Source organism: Rattus norvegicus, chromosome 17, assembly GCF_021556685.1.
Source record: "Rattus norvegicus strain SHRSP/BbbUtx chromosome 17, alternate assembly SHRSP_T2T, whole genome shotgun sequence".
NCBI classification, from domain to species: Eukaryota; Metazoa; Chordata; class Mammalia; order Rodentia; family Muridae; genus Rattus; species Rattus norvegicus.
The window spans coordinates 40,439,881-40,461,776 of NC_141550.1; the positions used below are offsets into that span (position 1 = coordinate 40,439,881).

Consider the following 21,896-nt stretch of genomic DNA (forward strand, 5'->3'; position numbering starts at 1 on the left):
TCCCATCCCTTCCTCCAGCCCACCTGCTGAATCTATTTCTCTTTCCCAGAGTAATCTGTAATTAATTTTTTTAAACCTTATTTTTAATGATGGTTCTTAAATGTTTAAAACTCTTTTTTTTTTAGTCCATCATCCACCACAGGTCGTGGAGAAGAAAAGATATGGGGCAAGTTGACCTGCTTAGAAAGGTGTTTTGGAGTAACTCTAGTCTGTGTTATCTGGAAATTGGCAGTTTAGTTTATAGGTTACCAGTGGCAGCGCAATCTACTTGTAAACACTTTTTGGATACATCAGTTATGTAGTTTGATAGAGTCAGGATAACAGCAGCAGTGGCATGATCTAGAAGAGACAGCCAGGCCTCAGCAATGGCACAAGTCAACAGGAGGGACAGGGTCAATAGGAACACCAGGAAAAGTTCTTGGCTGGTTGTGCCTTTCAGCAAAGCAAAGATCAATGAAGATGTGAGGCCAATAAGCATTGAATAGCTAGCTCTTTAAGCAAGCCAAGTACAGCCCCAGCCACTGTCTGTTGAGTCCTGTTTATATCCCTCCATGATGGTTTATTTATGCTCAGCCCAGGGAGTGGCATGATTAGAAGGTGTGGCCCTGTTGGAGTAGGTTTGTTACTGTGGGTGTGGGTTATAAGACTCTCATCCTAGTTGCCTGGAAGTCAGTCTTGCACTAGTAGCCTTCAGATGAAGATGTAGAACTTTCACTTCTGCCTGCACCATGCCTGCCTAGATGCTGCCATGCTCTCACCTTGATGATAATGGACTGATCCTCTGAACCTGTAAGCCAGCCCTAATTAAATTTGCCCTTTGTAAGACTTGCCTTGGTCATGATGTCTGCTCACAGCAGTAAAACCCTAACTAAGACACCCTCTAAACATCATGTGTCCTTTACGGGTCTTGTCTCAGTACATGTGTCTGTCTCAGATGATTTCACTTTGTCAATCAGCCCGAGTCCTCGGAAATAGCAAAAAAGCTTCAGCATACCACCAGAAGTTTTGGGTGTGTTTCTCTCTATGGAGTCTCAACAAATGGTTCTCAACTATGCATTGTAAGTTGGACTAATATGTATGTGTCATTAGTGAAGAATCTTTCATCACACTCCTTTCATGTGTTTGCTTTAACAGAACATCTTTTGTGTCTGCTTCAGTGAAACTTTTCTTCATGAGTCTGCCTTAGTCTTTCACCTGTGTCCACTTCAGGAAAACACTCCTTCATGTGTTTGCCTCAGCAAAACACCATCTAATACTTTGCAAAGAATCCTTACGTTTCCACTTCAGAGATCCATTGAAAGTACATTTTAAAAATCCTTACCCCTCTGGTCCATGCAGTTTCCAGGAATCAACTCCTAAATATAGTCCTAGTACTCAGATCCGTGAATTGCTTCTGGGAAAACCCAACTTCTGGAGAGATTATTTAAAAAGAAATAGAAGGAGAACAAGGGCTTGAAAACTGGCTATCCAGTTTGACATTCAAGACTTAGCAAGGCAGTGCTGCAAGACTTCACCTTGTATTTTTAGCTCCTTCAACTTGAGAGGCACCTTTTGGAACTTAAGTAGACCATGGTGCCTTACCGTCCATTCTGTAGAGAAAACATTAGCCAGAGTTTCCCTGAGCACAACCAGAAGAGCCTTCTGAAGTCTCTGATTAAATATGTGAATTGAACATAGCTAGCTATTGGTTTCGTCCCCTAACCCCCTAAGAAACTTAAAAGTCAGTTCTACACCAAGAAAGCTAGATAGAGTCTACTCATGAAGAGGCATCAGTGTAGGTACAAACCACTGTTACTAGTCAATGTCATCTTAGAAATACCTTTTATGGGCTGGAGAGATGGCTCAGAGGTTAAGAGCATGGACTGCTCTTCCAGAGGTCCTGAGTTCAATTCCCAGCAACCACATGGTGGCTCACAACCATCTGTAATGGGATCTGATGCCCTCTTCTGGTGTATCTGAAGACAGCTACAGTGTACTTGTATATGATAAATAAATCTTAAAAAAATACCTTTTATTTATTATTTTTAAAAGATATATTTATTTTATGTATATGAGTACACTGTAAATTCAGACATACCAGAAGAGGGCATCAGATCCCATTACAGATGGTTGTGAGCCACCATGTGGTTGCTGGGGATTGAACTCAGGACCTCTGGAAGAGCAGTCAGTGCTCTTAAACCCTGAACCACCTCTCCAGCCCCCTAGAAATACCTTTTATATACTTGTGTGAAATATATGGTATTTATTATAGTAGCTGACTTTTGCTGTTTTGTGATTCGTGCTATTTTTTTCTTTTCCCCACAATTTCCCTCCCCCTGGTTTCAGTGTTAACTGCAAAAGACAGCACTGTAGAATAATCTATGGACTTTATTCTTTATTTGAGGTTTCTGGGGTAATGCAATGGCACGAGGATAGTTGGATCACGTAACTGGACTAAAAAAAAATTAGTTCTTGTGAAAACCTATAAGGAAATATAAGACCTCGGCAAAATTTTCAGACCACCCAGACCAGTTCTCCATAGCCAAGATCTGCAGGTGGTATTTTAGAGATCTGTAGCATCTCAGCTCCTTTATGATGGTAAAGTTGTTACAGGTAATAGTGGAGAGGGTATAGCAGGCCCAAAACTGGAAGAGGAGGTGGCTGTTTAGTTCATTCTTGTTGGTGGATTGGTAGGGAGTCTCAAAGATAGTAATGAAAAGAGGAATGAGCTGCAGTTGTTTGGTGCTCTTCTGGTTCTCGGGGTTTAAATAGCACCAACATGCCAAGCTCTGGAGCAGCAGAATCTTTGTCTTAAATGACATGATCTTTTCATTCTGCAGCAAGGAAACAACTTCTCTCATGTACTCGCTGGCGAACTGTGCAGCATTCCTGCCTCCTGTAAGACAAACATTTGTGTTTCCAGAAGTGTGTGGTCTATACAGCTGCAGAGGCTCCTTTCTCCCTTGGCTCTGTTATGTTGAGGTGGGAATATATCCAGGTTGTATAATCTAGCTGTGTTTGCTTGACAAAATTCTGCCTTTGTACTGGAGGAAAGTCTGTGAACCTGAGATTAACAGAGCACAGAGGAGAGGCAGAGGCTAAGCAAAGACACCTCGGCTACTTTGTGGTAGAAAATGTGTGAGTCACTAATGGCTGAGCTGTTCTTGTGCATTTTTTACTCCCAACTATTTCCCAGACCCAAGACCAGTGTTTCCATATAAGATTTTTCTTCCTTTAGACATTAACCCAGCCTAGACCAAGATTCTGTATGAGTTTTTTTGATTGTTGTTTGTTTGTTTTGAGACATGGTTTCTCTGTGTAGCCCTGACTATCCTGGAACTCACTCTGTAGACCAGGCTGGCCTCCAACTCAGAGATCTGCTTGCCTCAGCCACCAGAGTGCAAAGCTGTACATTACTCTGCCTGGCAGATTCTGTTTGCTATATCAGCTCAAGATCTTTCTAGTTCAATTTCAAATTCCAACAAGGCACTAACCAAAAAGTGCATGGGATAGAGTACTTTAGAGTCGACTGTAGTGATTAGAGCTCTGTTCTTGGATTTCTCTAACTTGTGTTACCCTGATCCCATAATGCTAAGAGTATTGCATTTGATGTTAAAGCTTCAGTGGAAGCTGGATGTAAGCCCTTGCTTCCCACCAGCATAGCCAAGACTAATACCAAGCTAAAGCATTCTGGTCCTCTTCCCTCAGATATCCCTTTAGATATTGAACATAGCTATCCAGGGAGGATGACTTCTAGCTAGAAGTTTTCTTGTAAAGGAAGGGTCTCATGTAGTCTAGGCGGGCCTCTAAATCTGTGCTTGTTGGAAATTAATTCTAATGCTTTGATTCAATCGGGAATCTGAGTATCCAAACATTAAAGGTCCTTCTCCCCAATTAGTTTTTGATTGATCAATAAAGATACCATTGGCCAGTGGCTAGACAAAGGGAGATTGGGCAGGACCCTTAAAGTTTCGAGGGCTAAGACATTAAATTTATTCCAGTGGGTGGATACTGGCCACTTCCCCGATTGGGCCCAGAATAGCAGGGGAAGGTTTAGGAGTGCTCAGCCTTTGAGGTAGCCAAGGCATTTTAAAGTAACGTGTGTGTGTGTGTGTGTGTGTGTGTGTGTGTGTGTGTCTTCCAAAGAGTTCCTGGGTGTATGGCTGGAATCGCAGGGCCCCCAGGGAACACAAACACTGCTACTACATATGTTGTCAAGGATGATGTTAAACTTCAGATCTTTCTACTTCTATCTGGGATTAGAGCTGGTCTTCCGGATTAAATCCAAGGTCTCATGCATGCTAGGCAAGTATTCTGACAACTGAGCGATACTTCAGCCTCAGAACATACCTTTGTTGGCTCTTCATGCCAACTCAAGCAGCAGGGAAGGCTTTGTAAGCTTTGTAAACCCTCAAGGCAGGAAAGTGGCCAGGCCCTTGACTGAGGAGCTCCAACAGGCAGGTCCTACCTCCCAGATGTCCTCCCACTAATCCTTGAATAGGAACACCCACTAATCCTTGAGCTCCCCCAAGCTCAGAACTTGAAACCCTACCAATCCTCACGCTGGAAAGCTCCATCTGCAAAGCTCTGCCTCCTGAGAAATCCTGTATAAGCCCTGACTATTGTTTGGTTTCTTGCTGTCTTCTCCCAGGAGCAGAGGCAACCACTCTTGTTTCTGTTTTCCCAATAAATGGCTTCCATTTTCTCCCTGATGAGAGTCATCTGAAGAAGCCAAGAAACAAAGAAGTGGAGGGACTGAGGCTCCGGGCTCAGCTGGGAATACCTCCCCTGGATGCTGTAAAGCTGAGCAGTGAAACGGAGTTGTTACACTGTTAAAAACACTGTAGCGTTCCAGCTCAGTCAGGGATATCCTTTGGGTGGGTGACAAAGCCCCTACTGAGGAGGCTTCCTTTCAGAGCTACTCGGTTCCTGGGCTCCCCTGTCTCAGGATGCCTTTTCATTGGGACATTGTTCAACCTCAGAGCTAGGTGGTTCTTAGGCTCCTGTGTCTCAGGATATCTTTCCACCCTAGCAGTATGCCAACAATTGTTTTCTTAAAAGACAATCATCAGAATTAAATAAAAGTTTAAGTATTAAAATTCATTAGGGACAAATGAATGGGTTGGGCTTAGTAATCATTAGGACAGTGCGATCTTGCCTTTTACTGGTATACTTACTAGCTTTCTTAGTAACTTTTGGTTTTGGAGACAAGTTTCTCTGTCATATAGCTCTGTTTGTCCTGAAACTTGAATGTAGACCAGGCTGGCCTTAACCTCATAGAAATTTATCTGTTTCTGCCTCCTGCCTATGTGCTAGAATTCAGTGCCACCACGCCCAGTTCTTTGTAACTATTTTAGGAATATGTAGGAAAACTACTAATTAAGGTAGAAGTCCACCATGACAGGATAGCCTCTGAGCTTGGGGCAATATGGGAGACTCCTGTTTGCAGGTCTTCTCCTCCTCTGACCTTCTCTGGGGAAGCCTACACATATACCTCTACCTGAGGAATGTCACATAACCTCAGTTTATAAGATCAATTTCTTTTCTCCTGACACAACCTGTTCAGCCAGCCCCTGAGATTCCTGAAATGCTTCCCCATGCTAATGAGGCATTCATTCCAGGTACCCTAACCCCAACCCTTTGCCCATCCTGGGTGTCCCTACCCTTGGAACCCCTAAAACTTTGTAAGCCTTGAATAACCCTAAGTAAAGTTGATCTGCCTACTGACATCTGGTCCCAGTGTGGTCTTTCACCTTAGGTACTCACAGGGCTTGCAAACACTCCACCATCTCTGCTCCCTTTGCCTTGTGGATTGTATTGGAGGGGGGGGGAGATCAAAGATATTTTTTTTTCCTTTTCTTTTTTTCGGGGCTGGGGACCGAACCTAGGGCCTTGCGCTTGCTAGGCAAGCGCTCTACCTCTGAGCTAAATCCCCAACCCCAAAGATATTTTTTTTAATGTAATGCTTTGTCTTATTTGAGTAAAGGGTTTGAGAAGAGTCTTTGTTTGTAGCTTGGCTGGTCTGGAATCATTGTATAGACCAGGTTATGCTCAGACCTGCAGAAACTTTCTTGCTTCTGCCTTCCAAGCTGGAAATTACAGATATGTACTACCACACCTGGCTTTGTGAATATATATCACCGTGCCTGGCTTACAGATGTGTAATCTCCTGGCTTTGTTATTATAGATGTGTACTAACACACTTGGCTGTATGTAATATAATTTACAAATTATAAAAATAAAAATATTTGACACAGACTTCATCAAAATTTTATCACAAATCTACACTTGATCTTAGCCAAAAGGCCGAGAAGCGATCTATCACAAATCTAAGCATGGTAATGCATGCCTTTAGTCTGAGCATGTGGGAAGCAGAAGCAGGCAGATCTCTGAGTTCAAGGCTAGCCTGGTCTACAGCAGGAGCTACAGGACAGCCAAGGCTACACGCAGAAACACTGTCTCAAAAACAAACAAACAAACAAAACAATTACAGCTTGATGATGATGATGATGATGACTATGATGATGACAAGCAATCATAATCTCCACTAAACTGCTGTGCTCTAACCAGCAGAAGGTTATGAAGCAGCCATATTAGCATAGTGATGAAGCAGTACCTGTGAAAGACAGTAGTCCAATTTTCTGGGCAGCTTGGGCTCTCTTTTCAAAGGATTGTCTGGTATTCCTCAGCACGCTGCCAAGTTCCATGATTTTTTCTTTGTGAAAAAGTCTGTCAGTTGTGGAGGTTCGATGCTCTTCTGCTTGTGTGACAAAAATGCGGCTCTTCACATTATCATCCCAGAAACCTTTGAGGCTCATAGATAGATTTCTGAAGAATTGATATGTCTGTCTGCAAATATTGCAAATCCGTCCACAATAAGACCAAATCTTGAAGACCATTGGTGCACCTGTGTGTCAGCGAGGCTCAGTCAGTAGCGCTGGAGCGCACTGTCCAGCAAGGAGATAGAACAGAATTTAGGGCACTGCCTGGCAACATGGTAGAACACGAAAGAATATAGGAGCCAGGAGCAATAAACACCAAGGTTCCTAGCCTGGCATTCCAGGCCCTTTAGGACTAGAGCAAAGGCAAGTTGAGCTTCTCAGGGGCTACGAACTCTCAAGTTCAGGTGTTTCTCCCAACACATAGCTTACTCCTGACTTCTCTTGTGCTGAGCTCACTGGGGACTGTCTTCTCCTTGGACTGTCCACTAGCTTCTGAGTAGATAGGCCATTGCAAGGCTGTGGTGCTTGTTTTTGTTTACTTCGTACATTTACCCTGTTTTGATGACAGAACTGAAGCCATCAAGAAAGAGAACCATCTGTCACCTCCATCATATCTGCCCACCTGTCTGCCCATGTCTTCTTTCCTCCTGTGTTATACACCTGTTTATACACCTATACACCTTTTGGCTAATGTCTCCCAATCCCCTAAAAGATAACTACTGTTCAATTCTTCCCTTAGTACATTTTCCAACTGGATCCCTAAAGGTGTGTATAGTACCTGGGCTTTACTTAAAAATAAGTTAACAGAGGCCTTTCAGCTGAGTGTGGTGGCATCCACCTCTCTTTTGAACATTTGGAAAGCTGAAGCCTTTGAATATGAAGCTAACTAACCTGGGTTATATAGCAAGATCCTATCTCAAACAAACAAAAAACCTCCAGAACTCTTGATTCTGTGTATTCAGACTTTCCTCTGTATAGATCAGCTAAGCCCTTTAAATACCATTTATGTCCTGAACACTCAATTTTATGTGCTTAGATGGTTTTCAGACTGGATATTGTCATTTTGCCTAGAATGATCTTAAATTCCTGAGCTCAAATGATTTCCCAGTATCAACATCCCAGGATCACACAGGGACATACTCCATTAGCCCCTTTCAACATACACACACACACACACACACACACACACACACACACACACACACACACACAGAGAGAGAGAGAGAGAGAGAGAGAGAGACATGCACATTTTGAGACAAGGTCTCTACATGTGTGGCTGTGAGTTGGGGTTATATGAATGTATGTTCAGGTACCTGCAATTGGTCCCAGAGGCATTGGCCAGAGATAGATTTGGAACCCTTGTGCAGTGAATTCCCATCTTTTTTTTTTTTAATTAAAAGATTTGTCTTGTGTTTTTTGTCATTGTTTTGTTTTTGTTTTTATGTGTATGAGTTTTGCCAGTATGTATGTCTATATACCACAGGTGTGCCTTTTGACTTGGAAGTTGGAAGAGGGCACTGGATTTGCTGGAGTTATGGATTGATTGTGGGGTGCCATGCAGGTCTATGGATTGAACCAGGGTCCTCTGGTTCTCTTAAGCACTGAGCAATCTCTCCAGTCCCCACATATTTATTTGTTTGTTTGTTTTGTAACACTCTGCCTGCGCCCACAGGTACATTCACATAAACCTCACCCCACACCTACCTCACATACTGCAAAAGTAGTGAGTTTGAGGCAGACTAAACTAAACGAAACCTAGTTTCAAAACAAAAACCAAACCAAAACAAAACCCAAGTCCTAAATACTTGGAGGTAAGGTGTATGTCCTTGTGTAATTGATCTTGATGCCGTAGGGGTGTGTGTGTGTGTGTGTGTGTGTGTGTGTGTGTGTGTGTGTGTGTCCATCCATACATGAGTGCAAGTGCTTTAGAAGGCACTGGGTTCCCTTGAAGCTAGATGGCTGTGAGCTGTCTGACTTGGGTGCTGGGAACTGAACTGGGGTCCTCTGGAAGGTAGTATGTTCTCTCTCTCTTTTTTTTTTGCTGTTTCAAAAAGCTTTATTTTTACTTGGTCTAAGACTTGGGAGAGGCTCCAGGGTGGTTACAAAGCTGCCTAGTGGCTTTAGAGGTTCATTCGGGTGGAGGTGCTGAGGCGGTCGGTGCAGAGCAGAGGAGGGAGCCCCTTGGAAGGCACAGAGGCCTAGTCGTGCTTCAGAGTGAGGCGCTCAAAGAGATACTCGCCCAGAGATGCCTGGGCCACGCCAGTCTGCGCTGGTTGTGGCCCTGCCACCCTACGGAGGTTGGTCAGGTGGTTGCCCATCTTCTTGATGAGCTTCACCTCCTTATCCAGGAAGTGGCTTTCCAAGAAGTCACAGAGGTGAGGGTCTGTGCGGGCAGAGCCCAGGGCGTGCAGATCCAAGAGGGCCTGGTTCAGGTTCTTCTCCAGGGCCAAGGCAGCTTCCATGGCCTCCAGGGTTTTACCCCACTCATCTTGAGATGGCTTCTGCACATCCTGGAAGAGTGCACGGCCCCCGCGTTCGTTCTGCAACTTGAGGAGACGCTAGGCGCCCTCGCGCTTCTCCTCGGCCAATTCGCGGAAGAAGTGGCCTACGCCCTCCAAAGCCACGTCATCCGGATCAAAAAAGAAGCCCAGAGAGAGGTAGGTGTAAGAGGCCCGCAGGTGCAAGTTGACCAGGCGGTTCACGGCAGCTTCCACTTCGGTGGAATAATTCTGACGAATCTGAGAGGTCATGGCTGATCCGGAGTATGGAGCTAACCACGAAGACGGGGCTGGCTGGTCCTAGGAGCCGAAGGCGGCAAGGAGATGGTCCCGGAGGCTGCGACTGGAGAGACTTGTAAGGCAGCTGGAAGTGAATAAAGTGGGAGTCCCCGGGTCTGTTCCGTCCAAACACTGTTGAAGCAAGATACAGATCCTCGGGATCTCCAAAGCGCTGCTCTAGTATGTTCTCTTAACTGCTGAGTTATTTCTTCAGCTTAGCCCCTGAGACCTTGATCAAACAAGTATTATTTGTGCTCTGATGCTCAGTTGTGCGGAGTGTGTGTGTGTGTGTGTGTGTGTGTGTGTGTGTGTGTGTGTGTGTGTTGAGACAGAGTCTCACTCTGTTAGCCTTGGGTGGTATGGGACTTGCTATGTGTAGACCAGGCAGACCTTGAATGTGTAGAGATCTGCTTATCCACTTGTCTTAGCGTCCAACAATTTTTATCTATCTATCTATCTATCTATCTATCTATCTATCTATCTATCTATCTATCTATCTATCTATCTATCTATCTATCTACCTATCCATCCATCCATCCATCCATCCATCCATCCATCCATCCATCCATCCATCCATCTCTCTATCTCTTATCCTTCACTTGCCTCTGTCTCCCATGTGCTGGGACTAAAGATGAAAGACACCATACTCTGCCACAATTTTATATTTTTAGTAGAATTTCTCACCTGAATTCCAGACTCATATTCAATCACCAACCTTATCTTTGGATATAAACTATAGCATGTCTAAATAGTTCCTGGGTTTCTTCCTTCTTGCTGCAGGAGTTTCTGTAGTTATTCCATCTTTTCAGTTTCTTGTTCAGGCTAAATTTGAACTCATCCTTAGCCTGTTTTCTATTCCATTTCCAACTTCCTAACAAATTCTTTTGGCTCTATTTTAAAAACATACCCCATAAACCAGAAAATGTCCTTGACTGTGTACTTCCGTTCCATGAACTTGTAAAAGGATATAAAGAGTATAGAAAATTTAAAACATCCACCATGGTACGTTTTCAAAGCTTTTGTATTTCTTGCCTCTGGAATATTATTTTTTAACATTTATTTTTATTTTATGTATATGGGTGTTTTTCCTGAATGTATGTCTCTGTACCATATATATTCCTGGTACCCACAAAGGGCAGAAGAGGGCATGAGGTAGTCATGAGCTGCCTTGTGGATGCTGGAAATGGAATCCAGCACCTCTGGAAGAGCCACAGTGCTCTTAACTATTGAGCCATCTCTCCAGCCCCCTGGGAATATTCTTTCCAAAGATAATCTACATGCTTTCTCTGTTCAGTTTTCAACCACACTTTTTTTGGTAGGCCTTCCTGGTCTTTAAACTTATGACCTTTGACCTTGCTTCTCCCTATTCAACCTCCCTTCCCCCAACCTCACTTTGGAGCTGGAGTTCAAACTCAGAGCTTCAAGCTTGCTATCACTGGGTCATAGCCTTGTGGTGATTTGAATATGCTTGGTCCATGGGAAGTGGCACTACCAGAAGGTGTGGCCTTGTTAGAGGAACTATGTCACTATATAGGCAGGCTTTGCGGTCTCCTAGTGCTCAGACTCCATGCAGCATAGAGAAACCCTCCTCTGGGCTGCCTGCAAAAGAGAGTCTCCTCCTGGCTGCCTTCGGGTCAAGATGTAGACATCTCATCTCCTTCTAGAGTACCATGTCTATCTGGATGGTGCCATGCTTCCTGTCATGACATTAATGGACTGAACCTCTGAAACTATAAGCCAGCCCCAATTAAATGTCATTTTTTATAAGAGTTGCCTTGGTCATGGCGTTTTTTCACAACAATGAAACCCTAAGATAGTCCCCATTTTCAGTCTAATGTTTTACAATCATTGTTTTTTCCTTCTTGGTTTTATTATCTTTTCTTTGCCAGCCAATGTGTCTTGCAAGGGTAGCTATTGTTATGTCTTTTGTCCTCGCTGCTGCATATCTGGTGCCCAGGCCCTGTCCAGTCATAGCCATGTAGCAAGTGCTGTTAAGTAAGTGAGAAGTTAGAGGATCTGGTTTTTAAGCTCCTTGTGTGACAAAATACCTGAGATGAACAATTAACAAAGCAGAAATGCTAATTCACAGTTAGAGAAGCTAAGACTATAGTCAGCTGAGTCAGCTGGCTTCCGTGCCTTTTTGTTTGTTTGTTTGGCACAGGGTCTCTCTACAAAGTCCTGGCTGGCCTTAAAGTCACTATGTCACTATGTAGACCAGGCTGGCCTCAAACTCATAGAAATCCACCTGGCTTTCCTCTTGAATACTTGGATTAAAGGTGTGGGCTAGGCTAGGCTTCACTTCTAATTCTAGTACTTCCCGGTAGCACCATAGATTGAAAACCAAGCCTTGAGCATATGAACCTTTGGGGTGCATTTAAAACACAAACAAACAGGACATGGCACCACACTTTTAATTCGAGCACTTGGAAAGCAGAGTCAGGTGGATCTCTTGTGTTTGAGGCCAGACAGGTGAGACTCTGTACCAAAAACAAACAAACAAACAAAACAAAACAAACTTGTATTCCCAAATGCTCATGCCTCATATTAATGAAAAATAGCAACAAAAACCAGAATAAAATCCACAAGGTCTCATCTCAAAAGGGACAAAAGATAATTTATTTTGGGGATAAATATAAATGACTGTGTGCTGGAAACACAGATTCAGGTTATCCCAAATATCAGGTTCCAACTTAACAGTCTTAACAATGTTTTATAGGAACAGGCAGATTAAGTCACAAATCAACATGCTTTTCAAATATCTTGGAACATCAGGGTGGGTGGATTATGGTCCCTCCGTGTAGCCTTGGGTATCTCTGATGACATCCTTAGTTTTGGGGTTGGTAGAAGCTAGGGATTTGTTCATACATTCTGAAAAGACTTATGCACTAGTCACAAAGATGTTAGGCCATACTCAGAGCTAACAATAAATGGTTCTCGAGGGGGCTAAAGCTAGCGTCAGATACTTTGTCATTAGGTTCTAGACCTACAACATTGAAACCTCCCCACTGTTATGGTCTGACCCCCACCCCCCATTTTGTTCCATGCCTGCCAGCTAGTTCATATTGTTGCTATAACATGCCTGCCAGTCATTGACATAGAGATGTGACTTGGCTCAAGGCCACGCTGACTGCATACCCTGTTTTGTTCTCTATGTTCTGAATGTTCTGTATGAGGTTTGCTAATCTTAAGAAATTCCACAAAGCTTTACGTAGAACCCATCAAATCAAAGGTCAATATGAACTGTTAAGTCTAAAATATCTTGAGTCAGAGCTGACCACCAGGCAGCCCTTCCTGCACCTACATATGAGCTCACTGTGGTTTTTGTGGCTGACACTGAAGAATGCTACTAATAAGCCAAGTTATGATTATTATACTCATGCTCTGTTATCTCAATGTTCTGAAATTCACCTGTTCACCACCCATGTACCACAACTCTTACCTTACTCAGGACCAGTCAGCTTAAAGGTTAGCTGATAAGACTTTACCATGATCATTAAAGTTCTAATTAGTTGGTCAGCCTTTGACAGATGTTTAACATACACTGTAGCTTCTTTCTGGGAACCTCCATTCTCACTCTCCTCATAAAACATGCATCTAGTCATCTCCGAGAGTCCCCAGGTTTTTAGTAGTTCTTCTACTGCTCAAATGTCCACGTTAAAAATCAGACCCCAGCCAAACTTCATTGCAAATCCAAAATACTATGGTACAGGATATACATTCCCATTCCAGAAGGGCGAACTGTGGCATCAAAAGGAAAGATCAAAGGTGAAGGTCCAACCTCAGCAGAGAAAACATGAGGTCCTCCAGCTTCATGGACAGCATACAGGACACAGTGATGTGACCTCCAAAAGCCTTGCCAACCACAGCCCACGTGGCTGCTCCCTCAGCCTGGCTCTGCCCACAAGTTGTAGCTCCTTGGGCAGGCGCTCCACATTCATGCCATAACTTCTTCCTTTGCAGACTTTGGATTCACTTTGCACGGTGTCCTGAGTTGTCCTCCTGGGGTGTGGGTGGGGTGGGGTGTGTGACACTTGCAGAACTCCTACCCTGCCACACATGCCTGCTCCAGGTTTTTCTTCTGAAATCTCAATGGAAGCTCTGCTGAGGTCATTCTTCGGTGCATGATGAGTTCAAGGGCAGCCTCAGCTATAAAGACCTCAAAGCAGGGTGGGGTGGGCAAGGGACAGGCTGGAGAGACACAGGCTGGAGAGATGGCTCAGCTGTTAATAGCTCTTGCTTTGGATCCCAGGTGAACATTGTATATTTGCCTATAACCCCCGCTCTGAGGAAGGGTGGGTGATGGGAATTGCTAGGTCTTGCTGGATCCTAGCTTAGACATATGAACACAAACCCTGGATTCAGAGAGACCCTTAAAGGAATAGGCAGTGAGGGACAGGGGACATCTGACTTCTGGCTTTCATGTGTGTACAAGTGCAAAATACACACATGTACATATATTTACACACATAGGCAAAATAAATCAAGAAGCCTTTTTAAAAATTGGGGGAAGAAACTCCGAGTATGTTCAGTGAACCTATATTGGGTATAGATGAGAGGGGCAGAACAATACAAAGTGGGCAAAGGCCTAGCTAGAATGTTCACTAAGTAACGACCTTGGTACTTACTGAAAGGCTGGTTTTAAGAACAGAAACCGTGTGGCTTTGGTGGGATATCACCACTCAGGAAAGGCAGGGAGGCTGCTGGTTCAGTCTGGAGATGCTTTAAATGGTTGCCTTCCTCCTGTGTACTCAAGTCTACCACTTACATCGGGGTACAAAATGTCCTTATGATTTTTCACTTCTGGATAATAAGCTCAACTAGACAATGAGGAGTAGGGTGTTGTATAAATACTAACTCAGGAAGGGACTGTGGAAGACAGAGAAGGACCACGAGGTGGTTCAGTGTGTGGAGGCCCTTTCTGTGCAAGACTGAAAAAAATCTGAACTTGATTCTGGGAACCCGTGGAAAAGTGGAAGGAGAGAACAGACACCACAGAGTTGTCCTTTGACCTCCACAGGTGCACCGTGGCATGCATACCCCTCCACCACCACATAATGCACACGCATAATAACAGATAAAAATTAAAAAAATATATATATCAGATTCTACACTAGACTAGTAATTAAAAATAATTTTTATTTTGACTTACATGATTGAAAGAGGGATGAATACAAATATCACAAACCGAAAAGCACTCCCCAACCAAAATCAAAACACAGAAGTGAATACAAAAGATGTGGAATTAATTATCCATGCAATATTCAAAAATGTTTCAAATCCACAAGTAAACCAAACAAAAGCCCTGTAATAGCTGTGATTTCACTTTCTACAAAAGAGACATTTCAATCATTAAACAAAGACTATAGCCTATACATACTATAACTGTACAACATACCTTTAAAATGAGAGATATGTGCATATATGTATAAATTTACAAATATACAAATATGTACAAAGGAACTTCACAGTTGAAAGAATGTGTTGCCAGAAGCCTGGCAAACAATTTTCACTTTAAAATGAAAGGAATCCTTTTAAAAGTCTGGCTAAAATGTAAATATTGAAACTAATATCTAATTGGTATTTTATACAAAAACATCCAGAATACAGTTCAAATTGCACTCACATGTACTGTTGTGATGTCTTGGCATACCCACCCCTTGCACACTTAGTAAGAGACTCAATCTTTTTCCTGGTACTGAGCTGCTGTGGAAACTACAGGGCAGTTTCCATCTCTCAAGGCCTCCTGTTTCCTAGCCTCATGGAGAATTTGATAGAAGCAGGAACCACTTTCAGCACCCCCATATTCTATCTAGTTAGGATTCATCCAAAGTCAAGGTCCCCACCAGAAAGAGCAATACATCTTTCTGAATCTACAACTTTGGGGTGTGTGTTTGTCTTTGCAATAAAACCCCACAAAACAAAAACAGAAAATAGTTACATGTGTAGAACCAGGCATAGCGGCAGTGCCTATAACCCCAGATCTGGAGGCAAAGGCTGGAGAACTCTTCCAAGTTCAAGGTCAGGCTGGCCTGTATATTGAGTTCCAGGCTGGTCAGGACTGCAATTGGGAGACTCCATTTCAAGACAAAACAAAAACCAAGCAACACCAAAAAACCAAGAGTGTGATAAAGATGGCTCTGGTTAAAGAGCAAAAGTTTAAGCTTTGAGGTTTTGTTTGCTTTCAATAGACTAGGTATGAACTTATCGAAGCAATATTCTCCCGTTTATCTCTTAAACCACATGGCTAGACAATATGGAAACTCTGAGGATGGAAATAGAAACAAATAGGAGGAAGTATAAAAAACTAAAATATAAAAGTCTACACCCCACAGCTTCATGTATCCCAGGTTGCCCTGGGAAACTTCCCTAGGTAGCTGAAGATGACCTTGACCTTCTGGTCCTACTTCCTTCTGCTTCTGAGCACTGAGTCTATATGGGCAGCATGCCCAGCTTATGCAGTGCTGGGATGAACCCAAGCTTTGTGAACGCTAGGCAAGTACTCCAACAAGGGAGCCACGTCCTCAGCTCCAAAACCTACTATCTTATAACTCATCATTTTGCCAGGTTCTGTAAGAAAACTTATTCGCAGTGCGTTCTTTTTGTGCTTTGTCTTTAAAATAAAATTTGGTAACTAAGGGGTCACTCAACCCTGAGAACACAGCAAGAATGATGGCAAGGCATACAACGGACGCATATCCAAACAGCACACGAAGAGTTCAAGATTACAGATGAACTTCCAAAGAGGCGTAAAAGATGGCTATTTTCAAACTCTACAGTAAGGTAAGAGGGACTCTGAAGGGCTGTCAGTCACAACTACAATGCAGTCCAGTGAGTTATACACAGCCCTGTTCTGTGGGCTAAGGAAAAGTAGACAGTACGGTGCAATTGGACTTTGAGATCTCTATATTGGCGGCAGCAGCAGCCGTCTGCTGTCTGGCCACCTCACAGCACCCTCTGGAGGACAAGGGCCAAGTGTCACTGGGATAGCAGTCAGACAGCGCTAACACGAAATTTAAAAGGCTGTGGCAACTTCGGTTCCGTGACGACCTCCCACTTTAACGAAATCTCGAGGGAATTTGTCTAATTGTTCGTACGCCAGTCGCCCGTCTTCTCCTGGATAGGGAACATTAAACACGAATATATCACGTATGCATCACACAGAATAATATGGTGGAACCATGCTGTGGAAACTCTTTTTCACAGTTCCTGGGGATTGAACCCAGGCCCTCATGTATGTTTGACCAAACACTTCCCCACTGAGCGACACCTTCAACCTTGTACTGCTTAGCTAGTTACTGTGCTAAAGAAAAGTGATCTTCCATTATTCTTAATTAGATTATGGGTTTCTAGGCAATGCTTAGGACAACCAAGAACCTTTGAGTTGACATCAGAGAGAACATGATAGGCAAGGGACAAAGTAAAGTGCCAGTCTGAGCCGTCTGCTACCAACTGCACATAGCAGATTAATGTCTGTTTATGTAAGGGAGTTCAGTAAGACTTACCCTTGACCTCAGTGTGTTGAATCTCTATGTAACTTGAATACACTGTGTAATGGTTTAGTTACATTATATAAGATACACACACCATTAAACATTATATCATTATGCACATCTACATGACTAATGGTAAAAGTCAGGCTCTCAACCTTCAGCTACCAGTTAGCCTTTCCCCGCAAAACACACAGTGTTCCTCCAGGCAATGGATTGTTCAGTCTTGTTTATAGCCACCTCTTTTGTTTATTTACTCATTGCACATGTGAGTGCGTGTGTGCATGCGCACTGCTGCATGCATGTGGAGGTCAGGGACAACATGCTGCTGTCAGGTCTTTCACATTGAGGCAAGGTCCCTCTTGTTTTCGCTGCTACACTGCATACTCCACACGAGCTGGTCCTCGAGCTTCTGAGTGTGTCTCTTGCCTCCATCCCCCATCTCACTCTAGGGATGCTGTTATTACAGATGTGTACGCTTCTCGGTTTTTGAATGGGTTCTGAGGACTGAACTCATGTTGTCAGATGTGTGCAACTATCATCTTACCCACTGGGCTTTCTCTCTGGCCCTCATAGTGACATCTGATATAGCTAACATATTTTGAAAATATATTTTATTACTATTAAAAAAAAGATTAAAATGTAGGACTATGAGGGCTGTGGGTGAACCAGGGATAATTCCCAAATTACAGAATGAGCGAAAGACCTCCTGGGCTACACTGAAAGACTATTATAAGAGAATAAATGAAAGCCAGGTGTGGTGGCACAGACCTGCAAATCCTACCTACACAGGAGCCTGAGGCAGGAGGATCACTGCCAGTTCAAGCAAAACCTGGACAGTACAGTGAGACCCTGTCTCAGAATGAAATGTTTAAAAAGGGGGGTGGTTTACAGGCCCAGTTATAGTGCTCTTGCCTAGCAAGCAGGAGACCTTGGATTCAATCCCTAGTTCTCTTAAAAAACAAAACAAAACAAAACAAAACAAACAAACAAACAAACAAACAAACAAACCAATGTAGTCCTGGCTGTCCTAGAACTTGCTCTGTAGATCAAGCTGGACTTGAACTCAGAGATCCACCTGCCTCTGCCTCCCAAGTACTGGGATCACAGGCATGTGCCATCATGCCCAGCCCAGCACAGTAGATCAATAAATACCCAGTGCTCTCTTAGGTCAAAGGGGGAAGTGAAGCATAGAGACAGAGAGAATGCAGCTTTCTTAGCGAGACAAAGTACGAGTTAAAAATACTAATAGACTTGCAAAATCTGTTAGCTACATCAGATGTTGCTATCGGGGCCAGAGAGAAGGCTCAGCTGTACAGAACTAGAATGTCACATGAAGAACACTGGTTAACAAAATGCTGGGAATGTACCCACATGAGTGGCTTTGGAGAAGGCCAGACCCTTAGAGTAGATCCTGACATTCTCTACGTGTGCTACTAAACACCGGCTAAGCACCTGTAACCCAGAAATCCCAAGTCCAAAATGCTGCAGTGTTCAAATTCATGAGCACTGTTAAGACTCCACAAGTAAGAGCTTTATTCTCCTTGTTCTGAAGCTTGTCCCCCTAGCATAGCTGTATCCATTTTGTTCCGTGCCTGCCTGCTACTTCATATTGTTGCTGTAATATTCCTGCCAGTCACTGACACAGAGAAATAACTTGACTCAGAACAGGGTCATGCTGACCACATACCCTGTAAATTACGAGGTTTGTTAATCTTAAGAAGTCCCACAAGTATAAGCTTCACAAAGGACACATGAAATCAAACCAATATGAACTTTTATGTCTAAAATGGCTTGAGTCAGGGCTGACCACAAGGCAACACTTCCAGCACATGCATATGTGCTCATTCTGGGTTTTGCATATGCTGGCCCTGAGAAATGTCTGGCCCACAGTTTCCAGTCCTAGAGACTGAGCTGTTGCCCTGATTGATCAGTCTTCAGATGTGTGTTCAATAAACCATCCCTGTCTAACTGAGATCAGTGCTTGTGACTCCTGGACCCCAGCACATGGTAGGTTGTAGTTAAATGTATATAAAATGTAAAATGTTACATAAAAATGCCTTCAAGGTAGGCATAAACATTTATATATAACACATAATTTTCATCTTTAAACTTGAGTTTTACATCTCAGATATCTCATGTATATACAAATATTTCAAATTAAAAATAAAAGCAACAGAATCTGAAGTTTTTTGATGGAACTCATTTGGGATATTCAGGCTTCTCTGTCACAGTGGCACAAGCAGAGCTGTCCCCCAGGACATCTTCCTAGCTGTTCTGGTGTAGCCAAGGCTATGGGTGAAGATGTTTGCCACCAAGCTTGGATTTACCTACTAGGCAGGCACACCCACAACACATACTCACTCTCTCTCTCTCTCTCTCTCTCTCTCTCTCTCTCTCTCTCTCTCTCTCTCTCCCATGCCAAAAAAAATATTTAAAAACTGGAAATAGAATTAAATAAAGACTTTGGAGGAAGCCGGGTACTGGGATCAAAGCAAGGACCTTGCCTATGGTGACAGATGCTCCACCACTGAGCTAACATCTGCTGCCCAACAGTTGGACTGGAGTTTCTCGGTGAGCTGAGCAAGCACTGGGTACTGTTACTAGGTGCTATATCGGATGGTAGATATTAAAAATACTCCCCCTGCACAGAGGGTCTCTCAGCCATCAAAGGTTAAAGCAAGTAATCACTAGTTGGTGAGGCGCTGCTGCTTGGGCCTCTCAGTGCTTGTCATGACTCTAGCCTTTTGTCATAGGGTGTCCTATCTGTTACCATTTGGAACACCTGAGCACAGTATGAATTCAGGTTTCTGTGGGAAAAGTGCATCGGTATCCATGCATCAGGGTGAAGGAAGGGTCACAACATTGACTTTGGGGGTGGGGTCTTCCCACTCTACTACATATTAGAAGGTTTTAAAACCCCCATGCAGGGGTGCCCTGGAGACCTCAGGGAGCAGCCTCACTGGGTGGAGCAGAGGCCCAGTGACATTAGGCTTTCCTGGAGACTTGGGTATGCAGCAAGTGGAGGAGCCTGAAGAGGGTGGGGAGGCCTGGGTGGTGTGAGCAGTGTGGAAAGGTGGCAAAGTGGATCTGCTGGCCACTCCTGGAGTGCACCTTGAAGTGCAGCTACGTGAGTTTGGGTTGCAGGCCATGGGGTACCTCCCCTCAGTTTACTATGGAAAGAGAGACACTGGCTTTGTAAACATCTAGCTATTGCGTTTTAAATCTTCACTGTAATTGCAGAACCCTGAGGGATAAAAGACATTACGCCACTAATAAATACCCCAGGTACATTTTTAGAGAATTAAATAACTTCTATCTCTAAATGGCCATAGAGAATAACTATTTTATCCTTTAAACAAACACGGGCTAAGCTTCCTCTTCAAAGAATTGTGTATTCAATAGCAGTGCCAAGTCTTATTAATCCCATACCTGTAAGAAAGAAGGGCTCGAAATAAATGGGACTTTCATGGTGGCTATAATAACCATAAATCTTCTTCACATGGTTAAGATGTATTGTCAAACTAGAGTGGCTTTTTTCTGGTGACATTGGCAGGGTTAGGTTTAAAGACTTTTAGAGGCGACTTTTTGAATTCAGAACATATGACTATTGTAACATTTTCTATAACTTTCTCTTCCCTTCCTCTTTCTCCCTTCCTTCCCATTCCTCTCTGTGTGTATATGTGAGGATAGGGACTTTGTAGCCCACACTGGCTTAGAACTCGAGCCCAGGCTAGCCCCAAACTTGTGGCAAGTCTCCTGTCTCTACCTTCAAAGTTGTTTGGATTACATGTGTAAGCTACAGGCAACAATTGTCTATTTGATGGAGAGTTAAGAGAGGTTTTTCCGATGTCTGCAGATGGGGCTTGGTTGATGGAGTACTGGCCTAACATGTATAAAATCCTGGATTTGCCTGAGGACCCAGCTATACCTCTCTTGGGCATATACTCAAAAGATGCCCCAACATATAACAAAGACACGTGCTCCATAGCAGCCTTATTTATAATAGCCAGAAGCTGGAAAGAACCCAGATGCCCTTCAACAGAGGAATGGATACAGAAAATGTGGTACATCTACACAATGGAATATTACTCAGCTAGCAAAAACAATGACTTTATGAAATTCGTAGGCAAATGGTCGGAACTGGAAAATATCATCCTGAGTGAGGTAACCCAATCACAGAAAAACACACATGGTATGCACTCATTGATAAGTGGCTATTAGCCCAAATGCTTGAATTACCCTAGATGCACAGAACACATGAAACTCAAGAAGGATGACCAAAATGGGAATGCTTCACTCCTTCTTTAAAAGGGGAACAAGAATACCCTTGGGAGGGAATAGGGAGGCAAAGTTTAGAACAGAGGCAGAAGGAACACCCATTCAGAGCCTGCCCCACATGTGGCCCATACATATACAGCCACCAAACTAGATAAGATGGATGAAGCAAAGAAGTGCAGGCCGACAGGAACCGGACGTAGATCTCTCCTGAGAGACACAGCCAGAATACAGCAAATACATAGGTGAATGCCAGCAGCAAACCACTGAACTGAGAACGGGACCCCCGTTGAAGGAATCTTAGAAAGGACTGAAAGAGCTTGAAGGGGCTCGAGACCCCATATGAACAACAATGCCAACCAACCAGAGCTTCCAGGGACTAAGCCACTTCCCAAAGACTGACCCTGGGCTCCAACCTCATTGATAGCAATGAATATCCTAGTAAGAGCACCAGTGGAAGGGGAAGCCCTTGGTCCTGCCAAGACTGAACCCCCAGTGAACGTGATTGTTGTGGGGGAGGGTGGTAATGGGGGAAGGATGGGGAGGGGAACACCCATAAAGAAGGGGAGGGAGAGGGGTTAGGGGGATGTTGGCCTGGAAACCGGGAAGGGGAATAACAATCGAAATGTAAATAAGAAATACTCAAGTTAATA

General features: G+C 43.6%; 2 protein-coding genes and 1 pseudogene across 21 annotated transcripts in view; all 3 read right to left on the reverse strand.

Moving 5' to 3' along the window:
• Window positions 1–2,341: 2,341 nt before the first annotated feature.
• Window positions 2,342–6,928, reverse strand: Armh2 (armadillo-like helical domain containing 2). The gene is given in 2 exon segments (NM_001400849.1): window positions 2,342–2,875; window positions 6,596–6,928. Coding segments are annotated over 2 exon segments (714 nt in total). The 5' UTR covers window positions 6,879–6,928; the 3' UTR covers window positions 2,342–2,444.
• LOC120098024 (U2 spliceosomal RNA) lies at window positions 6,117–6,297 on the reverse strand (annotated as a pseudogene).
• A 1,852-nt stretch (window positions 6,929–8,780) lies between the features above and the next one.
• Ripor2 (RHO family interacting cell polarization regulator 2) overlaps window positions 8,781–21,896 on the reverse strand; it is a 223,866-nt gene continuing 210,750 nt past the window's right edge. For 19 of the 20 annotated variants that reach the window (XR_015640804.1, XR_015640805.1, XR_015640800.1 and 16 more), the window contains one exon: window positions 14,595–16,591. Coding sequence is in view for 11 of the 20 variants with exons in the window: in XM_087590614.1 (XP_087446740.1) it covers window positions 16,491–16,591 (101 nt within the window). In the remaining 9 variants the exon portion in view is untranslated. 20 annotated transcript variants of the gene reach the window in all.